This window comes from Danio rerio, chromosome 19 (assembly GCF_052040795.2).
Source record: "Danio rerio strain M-AB ecotype USA chromosome 19, GRCz13ab, whole genome shotgun sequence".
Taxonomy (NCBI): Eukaryota; Metazoa; Chordata; class Actinopteri; order Cypriniformes; family Danionidae; genus Danio; species Danio rerio.
Window position 1 is genome coordinate 7,322,825 of NC_141039.2, and position 9,676 is coordinate 7,332,500.

Below are 9,676 nucleotides of genomic sequence, written 5' to 3' on the forward strand. Positions count from 1 at the left end.
CTTTACCATCTTAGGAGATACACTTATAATTTTTAATGATATTTTTAATTATTAGATATTTGTATATTCTGCATATTAAAGCAACACTATGCAACTTTTTCTCGCGCCTCCCCCTTGTGGCTGATTAGTGCTATTGCCTGCTATCAGGTACAAAACAACCTACAAAAAACAACACTTGTAAGAGATTTTAAATCTCAATGAGACTTCCTGGTTATATAATGGTTATGAATAATAAAAATAATAATTAAAACACGTGAACACGTGTTCTCAAACATTTAGCTTTAGAATCTATGTACAGTGCTCAGCATAATTAACTGCACCCCATTTTGAAAACGAATATTTTTATCCATTTCTCAGTGAATATAGGGAATATATTTTGGTGCATTTAAACAAAACAGATTTATTAAACAGATATAATTATTAAAATAATATTTTAGTCACCAAACATATTTAAAAATTTAAAGATATTACAAGTAAATTCAAGAAAAATGCTTTTTTTTTATTTTTAAAAATTTGTATTTAATATTTTTCTATAACAGGTAAATTTGGGTGTACTAGTTTTTGGACCGTTATCGTGAGTTATTTTGTTAGATGAGCTTCAGATTTGGCTTCAGTACTGACTAATCTAATGTATCTGCACAAATATAATATTGTATAGCTTCATATATATAAAGCTCTCTCTCTCTCTATATATATATATATATATATATATATATATAGAGGTGTAATCATATCTATATAGAGGTGTACTTATATATGCTGAGCACTGTACCTGGAATTTCCCAATGAACACCACTGCAATGTCCCAGCACTCACCAGACTGATCTTCAGTGGTGTCTGCCTCATGGATCTGATTGTCGAACCACATGTGAGCGACAGTCATGCGGTTCTGCGTCAGCGTTCCGGTTTTATCCGAGCAGATGGTGGAAGTGGATCCCAGAGTCTCCACAGCCTCCAGATTCTTCACCAGGCAGTTCTTACGGGCCATTCGCTTGGCTGTGAGAGTCAGACACACCTGAGAGATGCAAACAGAAGAAAGAAGGAGAGAAACGGAAACCCAGGACCAAAAAGAAGAGCAGTCGAGGCAGAAGATGAAAGGAAAAGGAGGTGGAGAGAAAGAAAAGCGAATTTTAGTGACAATGCATTATTGGTAATGAGGCAAAATGCAGAATCGTGCACTATTAAATCAGTGTTCAGTTAAAAAAAGAGGCTCTGAGGAGCAAAGCAGAGCATAGCACAGAAAGCAGAAAGACCTGAAACATACTCTACGCAATGTCCATCTTCAGTTAGACAGATGACGGACATCCAATTGATTTTCAATTGATCCAAAAAAAAATTTTCTTAGATTTTTTGTCATGTTTCTAGTCAAAAGGTCTAAAAAATTCTTAAATCAGGAAGAATTTTCTAGTCAAGCAAAACATATTTTCTTGTTTTCAGAAATAATATGACAAAATTAAGTGAGATTTTCCTTCAAATACGCAAAAAATATCTGCCAATGGGGTAAGCAAAACAATCTTATGTTAACGGGAAAAACAAGATTATTTTGCTTACCCCATTGGCAAATTATTTTGCTTATTTTAAAGAAAAACACACTTAATTTTGTTATATTATTTCTAAAAACAACACAATATGTTTTACTTGTCTAGAAAATGCTTCTTGGTTTAAGAATTGTTGGAAATCTGAACTAGAAACAATAAAAAAAATCTAAGTAAGATTTTTTTTTGCAGTGTGGATATTGATCCTTAAATCCCCAAATTGATTTTTTAATCTTTGCTGTTTTAGTTGATGAATGAAATATATATGTACTATATAATGGGTGCATAATGTCCACTAACCATAAAAAGCTCTGTGTTTTGTTGGTTTTAAAATTATCTATGTACATTTTACCGAAATTCGAACAATAAGTGTTGTTCCCAGTGGCAGCTGGGATTGAGTGGAGGTCATCATTTCTTTGTCTTTACTACAAGTTATAGCACAAAAAACGTGGTTGTTTGATAAATCTGTCACAAGGATAAATATAGAAAAATATTTATTTACTTAAAATTGAAGTAAAGAATGTCAATAAAAAGTACTGGAGTCGAAACATTCACAAAAAGATTTGCATAAAAATGACTATTGTTTAAATGGCAGCAGGGATTGAGTGAAGGTCATCTTTTCCCTATCTTTACTACAAGTTATAGCACAAAAACATTACAGTTGTTTGATAAATCTGTCACAAGGATAAATAAAAAAATAAAAAAATATTTACTTCAATTTTAAGCAAATACAGATAATAAAAAAGACCTTGAATCTACAAACATTCACAAAAATATGTTGATGATATTGTAAAAACTGTATAAACTTAACCTTTTTTTAATTTCAGTGCTTTTATTATACTATCCAAATAAAAATAATAATTAAATGTAATATTTTAAGCCTTGTTGCTAATTGTTGTCTTTAAATTATATTAACGTCCAAGTTATAGGACTTTGTACACATTGTAAAAAATGACACGACAAAAAATTCAAGACTACATATGTTTTTGTTACTTTTACTTATTTTAAGTTAATCAGCTTTCAACTACATTTTTTAGGTTATGCAAAGTTGAACTTAAAATTTTATTCCGTTTAATAAGTTGAAATGACTAATAGAAAAAAGGTTTTAAAAACTTTTGTTTAAAAGCTTTTAATTATAATTTTTACTTATTTTTTCTGTTATCCTAGGGATGTCCAAACTCAGTTGGTGGAGGGCCGGTGTCCTGCAAATTTTAGTTCCAACCCCAATTAAACACCTGAACCAGCTAATCAAGCTCTTTCTAGGTATACTAGAAACTTCCAGGCAGGTGTGTTGAAGGAAGTTGGAGTTAAACTATGCAGAGCACCAGCCCTCCAGGACAGAGGCTGTTTCTCAATATGCATTCTTCAGCGGTCTCGTGTTCCCGTGTAACGTCATCATCAGCTGCCAAAGTTCAGTTTCAATACTCAAGACCGCAAAAACAGAGGACGCGTAAAACTTCCCAGATGTGTTCTTGATATGGAGGACGCACCGATGCAGAGCACTGGTCTCGCACTAGAAATTTGTATTAAAATGTCTTTTATTTATATTGTGCAACGTATATTTATAATGTTTTTAAGCGTAGTATATATTGTGAAAAGGGGAATAACAATAAATCGTTGTGTGAATGCTGTAATGTTTCAACGATTTTCAGTTAAAAATGCGTGATGGTCATGTGACCATCAGGAAGAACGCAGCATCTCATTTCTCACAGGACGCGTTCTCTGTTTTCGTGGTCTCCCGAGTTTGCTTTTCCGAGAACACCTAGCTAGACCGGTCTCCACAAGAATGCAAGTCCGTTCTCTGCGTTCTTGCAATTGAGAAACAGCTAGTGTTTGGTCACCCCTGGCCTAGCAGTAAGAGCTTGATTAGCTAGCCCAGTTGTGTCTGATTAGGGTTGGAACCAGGGGCGTTGCTAGGGTCGAAAGGTATAAGGGGGTTAGCCCCAAAGAAGTGGGATATGGCATCATAATTGAGCAAGATTTTGATTCAGTGCCCACAACTGGACGATCACAGACTGCTGATCAGATAGACTGCTTAGACTACCAAGCAATGAACCTTTTGGCATGATGACTCTCACTCATTTCCAAATGCATCAACGCCCAACACTGAGTTTGCAGCGAGCTTAGAGTATGTTTCAGACCTAGTTGTGCACCGCAGCCACAGGCTCAATGCACAGCCAATCACAGCACAGCCAGAGCCTCGATAATGTGCGTCTCTAAATGTGGCAGCCGCTAGCTTGCACAGGCAACTAGAGATACCACAGAGTAATACTTTTCAGATTGTCAACAGTGGCTGAGAGTCTGTAAAAGAACACAGGGAGGAGGAAGAGAGGAACAGACAGAGGGAGAGAAAGAGACAGCGATAGAGTCACGAAGAGTCACAGATATGAGGAATTAGAGAGAGGGAATACAGTTCAAACACACAAACACAATGATATACAACACTACATGTGCGTTCACTGACACACAATCACAGACAAGAAGCCACAATACTTTTCACTAACACTGTAGAGAGTGATCACGAGGAATTAACACAAGATGAAAAAGGAAATTAAAAAAATAAATAAAAATAGTAGCACATCTCATGGAATATGTTCGGAACGACACACCACTAATACACAATACAAATGATTTAGAAATGTTCATTCATTTTCCTTCGGCTTAGTCAATGATTTATCAGGGGTCCCCACAGTGGAATGAACCATCAACTACTCTGGCATATGTTTTACGCAGCGCAAAGGAAAGTGACTGATTGAATTACAAAGAAACAATTATGATATTATAACCATTACTAATTCTGATAAGTCCCTGATTTATCTAGGGTCGCCAGAGTGAAATTAACCGCCAACTATTCTGGCCTGTTTTATGCTGCGGATGCCCTTCCAGCTGCAACCCAGTACTAGGAAATGATTTATAAACAATAACTTGTACATTTGTAAAAACAATTACAAAGTAGGGCATGCACCTCATAAAATATATGTCATAGTAATTAGTGGTTCATTTCACCGTGGCGACCCCTGATAAATCAGGTAAAGTGATTAAGTGAATTACAGAGAAACAATTATGATATTATTAACAATAATAATCCTTTGGCTTTGTCCCTGATTCATCAGGGGTCGCCGCAGCGGTATGAACCACCAACCACTCTGCCATATTTTTTATGGAGCAGATGCCATTACAGCCGTAAGTACTGGGAAATTATTTAGAAACAATAAGTTGTAGATTTGTAAAAACAATTACAAAGAAGAGCATCCACCACATAAAACATATGCCAGAGTAATCGGCGGTTCATTCCACGGTGGCAAAATCAGGGACTAAGCTGAAGGAAAAGAAGTGAGGGAGTGAATTACAGAGAAACAATTAGGATTAATGAACTATTTATTTGAATAACTTTCGGCGTAGACCCTGATTTATCAGGGGTCGCCACAGCAATATGAACCGCCAAGTACTCTGGCATATGTTTTACATAGCAGATGACCTTACGACTGTAAGTACTGGAAAATGATTTAGAAACAATAACATAGAATGGCATTCGCCACATAAAACATATCCCAGAGTAATCGAAGGTTCATTCCACTGTGGCAACCCCTGATAAATCAGGGACTAAGCCCAAAAAAAGTACATTACAGAGAAACAATTAGGATTAATGAAATATGTACTTTAGTAATCCTTCGGCTTAGTCCCTAATTTAACAGGGGTCGCCACAGTGGAATGAACTGCCAATTACTCTGGCATATGTTTTATAACCCTATTTTATTATTTAATAACCTTTAAAATATATGTTATTCCTATGATGACACAGCTACTATTGGCCGATACACTTTTCCCCATTTAGGACTATACGAGTGACACGTCTTGTGTATTCTATAGTCTTTGTGAACCCTCAGTAGGTAGTATGTAGTGTTCATACTGCAGTGTGTTAGTGTTCCAGATTCCGAACAAATCCATAAACGAAAAATACACACAAGAAAACGACAAACACATATTAACTCACAAATTATACTGAAAAACATGACAATAATCACAAAAGGACACTAACAAAGACCCTGAAACACACTCCTGACACAGTGAGAAAGACAGAGAGTGAAATAAAGGTTGGATGCTCACAGTGACGGTGGCCAGCAGCCCCTCGGGCACGTTGGCCACAATGATGCCGATGAGGAAGATGACGGCCTCCAGCCAGCTGTAGCCCAGGATGATGGACAGGATGAAGAAGGTGACGCCCAGGAAGACGGCCACGCCGGTGATGATGTGGATGAAGTGCTCGATCTCTTTGGCGATGGGAGTCTTTCCGGTCTCCAGGCCGGAGGTCAGGGTGGCGATGCGGCCCATGACGGTGCGGTCACCGGTGCAGACCACAATACCGCGAGCAGTACCTGAGGGAGACATTTAAACACAGTTGTCAGGCAACAGTGTGTGAATATATCCAGCTTCTAATGGTAAAAGATACATATTTATTTTTTTTTATAATCACAATGGATGAAAACAGTCTGCAGAAACACTTTGATTGACATTCTCCCTTTGTGCGTGTCATCAGAGTGTGAAAGCCCCGACCATTAGTGACAATCTTTCCCTTGCTAGCACAGGATGTTAATCTTGTTTTTAAATCTGCCACTATGCTGACACATAGGCATTTGTAGACATAAAAATCCAAATTTTGGTTTCATGATGACTTAAAATTTCATGTCACGTTTTGGATCGATTGAATTTCATTTGACATTGAGAAACATTGACAAATAATTTCATCTCACATTCATTAATTCGGATTAGTCCCCTGTTTATCAAGGGGTTGCCACAGCGGAATGAACCGCCAACTATTCCGGAATATGTTTTACACAGTATGAAACATCAATACACTCTCTCATTCATGCACTCACTCATACACTACGACCAATTTAGTTTATTCAATTCACTATAGAGCATATGTTTGGACTGTGGGGGAAACCGGAGCACTCTGAAAAAATCCATGCCAACACGGGGAGAACTTGCAAACTCCACACAGAAATGCCAACTAGCCCTGCCGGGACTCAATCCAGCGACCTTCTTACTGTGAAGCAACAGTGCTAACCACCGAGCAACCCATTTAATCTCACATAACGTGATATTTTGCATATTGTGTAATCCTTAAATCCACCACCAGGTGGCAGTAGACAGTCACACTGGAGCTGAATATGACTCTAAAGAAAGGGCATTGTCTGAGCTCACGATCCACTGCCACCCTGCTGACAGCACACAGAGAACAGGCCATATGTAACATCTCATCAGCTATCAAAACAACAGCATTACACAACTGACAAGTGCTGAGACAAACACATTCATACTGCACAAACACACACAGGGAAATCACAGGCGTTTCTGAGAGACTTGAGTGTAGCTGGTTTCATTAAAAAAGACAGTACTTATTATTGCTATTATTAGTCCTCTGCCTATTCTCCCAACCTCTTCCTTTTCCTCATTATTATTATTTATTTATAGTAATTTTTATTATTACAACCATTATTAACATTACTATGTATCACATCCCTCCTTCTCCAACTGTTTTGTTAATATTTGTTGTAATAACTGTTTTCGTTAATAATTAATAATAATAATTAATAAAGAATTATTAATAATAATAATACTAAAAGACAAAAATTTACACCACCCTCTTAATATTCATGTTACACTTTACTTTATGGTCCTTTTCTTGAACACTTCCACCCATATAACTAGTAACTAGACACATACAGGACACAAACACTCACACATACACACTTGATCTTGTATTCGTATCTTGTATTTTGTACATGAATTGTCTCCTGTAATGTGTATATGTCTTTGCCTATTAGCAATGAATGAAAACAAACACAAAAATAAGTACACCCTAAAAAACCTTTTTGAGTTCCTTTCTTTTGCTGAACACAAAAAATGTATTTTAAACAATGTTTAAAAAAAGAGTAGCCAATTTTTTCCTACTGATGAAGTCAATTTCTGTGTGGAGTTTGCATGTTCTCCCTGTGTTCGTGTGGACTTCCAGTAATAAAGTAAGTAAGTAATGAAGCCAATGTCAACTGCTATCAAACATTTTTTAAAAATCTTCAGTGTTCAACTGTAAGACAGAAACGCATTAAAGTTTGGAAACACTTGAGGTAGAGCAAACGGCAAGTTAATTTTCATTTCTGAGATAACTATGGGTCTTATCATAAACCCGGCGCAATAAGGCGCAAGACGTCTTTGCCCTGACGTAATGCTATTTTCAGACCAGCGCAACTTTAATTTTCCTGTTTTCTTACACGTTGTTTAAATAGCAAATCCATTTGTGCCACTTTGTGCACCCATGGGTGTTCTGGTTTAGAAAAGAGGTGTGTTAAGGCGCATTGTTGGCGCATTGCTGTTTTGAGTGGCTAAAATAGACTGTACAATAGTCATTTGCAGAGCGCGTTAGTTGTGCGCCTCGCTTACACATTGTTTAAAACACGCAGATTGTAGAGGAATATGCAAAAATCTTTAAAGATGAAAAAGTATTAAAGATTTAAAATATTACAGAAATTATTATTTTCAACATAAATATTAACCACTGCTTCTATGCCTTCTTTATCACAGGGGCTTTTTTTCAGTTTATTCACGACAATTTGTATTTGTATAATGTTATTATTATTAGAAGTATTATTTATTATTTGCAAATTTATGTTTGTTTTATTAAAAACATGTTTAGATTTGTCCACCTGTCAGGTTTTGTACCATATGGGGCATAAGAATAGGACGTGTGTTTGGATATAACTGAGTTTTTTGACACACTTCGTTATTATTGTTCATTTATTCATTTGCTGGAAATTAGAACTGAAATTAGAAAAAGTTTTAAAGCAAATATTTATGTAGGCTAAGGCCATTTTCTTATCCACGAAAGAGAGAAAGAGAAAGTAAAGAGGCCGAATGGAGGAGGCTCATTCTTTATTCTCCCACTGCAGATGTTTAACTGTTAGCTTTGTTTAACTGTTTTCTGGCTAGTGAGGCTTTCAGTTTTTCCACTTACAAAGTCCGCCATGTAAATAGCAAAAAATGTAACTGACTCTTAAAGGGAATATGACATGAGACTCTGATTGGTTTATTCTCAAAACACTGAAAAGCACAACCCTGTTAGACCATGCGCCATGGTGCAGATCATATTTTTTCATCCATAAAATAGCAAAAGTGGATTCGGACACGTCCTTAATGCTTTTGTGCCATGCGCTTTAGACTTTGCGCCTAGATCGTTAAAATATAGCCCTTTATCTTTTGAAGCAGCTAGATTTGTTCCCAGGAATATTAATTGTTATTTTGAAGCAAGTGATGAAGCTTCACTTGTAACTCTCCAGTGACGTCTTTAGCTCCTGTGGTGTTATTCATTTATTCGGCCAGATCTGAATTAATTAGTGTCTTATCATTCAAATAAACCTAAAAGAGTGGTGCAGAATCATAAATGTGTGGAAAAACAGAGTGAAAAACCAAAGCGTGTGAGCAATTGCGTGGGCAGCTGACAAACAGCAAGATGGGCTGCAAAAGCGAGAGGTTGTTGTCATGACAACATCTTTCTTCTATGGTTGTTCTCTGCAAAATCGCCAGGAAAAAATATAGAGAGAAAAACAAGAGTGAAATGAAAAAGCAAAAATCGATGGGAGAAGATGAGTTCATAAAGAAGAGGAAATGAAATAATAGAGTGAGCGAGATGAAAAATGGAGGAGTGACGCAGCTGCTGTGGAAAGCGCACCTTCAACACAGTTGGTGGAGAAGAAGGCGATGTTGCGGGTTTCCAGAGGGTTATCATGAGTGCAGTCAGGAGACCTGGTCTGAGGCTCTGATTCACCCGTCAGAGAGGAGTTGTCCACCTGAGCAATGACACCAAACAGAGAGCAAACTTTACAATACCTGAAAGAGTTCGGAAGTTTTAGAGCTATACAGACCCTACAGTCAAGATTGATGGATGGACAGAGCAAATGGACGACAGGCAGATGGAATGATAAACAGACGGATGGATGGACAGACAGATGGACAATAGTTGGATAGATGGACAAATGTTGGATGGATAGACGGATAGTTGGATGAATGGACACACAGATGGAGGATATACAGCTAGATCAACAGACAAACAAGAGACAGACAGATGAATAGATGGATATACATAT

At 37.0% G+C, this 9,676-nt stretch overlaps 1 protein-coding gene across 2 annotated transcripts in view; it reads right to left on the minus strand.

Moving 5' to 3' along the window:
• atp1a3a (ATPase Na+/K+ transporting subunit alpha 3a) overlaps positions 1–9,676 on the minus strand; it is a 57,415-nt gene that overhangs the window by 18,433 nt on the left and 29,306 nt on the right. For both annotated transcript variants that reach the window (XR_015516183.1, NM_131684.2), the window contains 3 exon segments: positions 9,262–9,379; positions 5,643–5,911; positions 817–1,015 (listed from right to left, as the gene is read on the minus strand). Coding sequence is in view for 1 of the 2 variants with exons in the window: in NM_131684.2 (NP_571759.2) it covers positions 817–1,015; positions 5,643–5,911; positions 9,262–9,379 (586 nt within the window). In the remaining variant the exon portion in view is untranslated.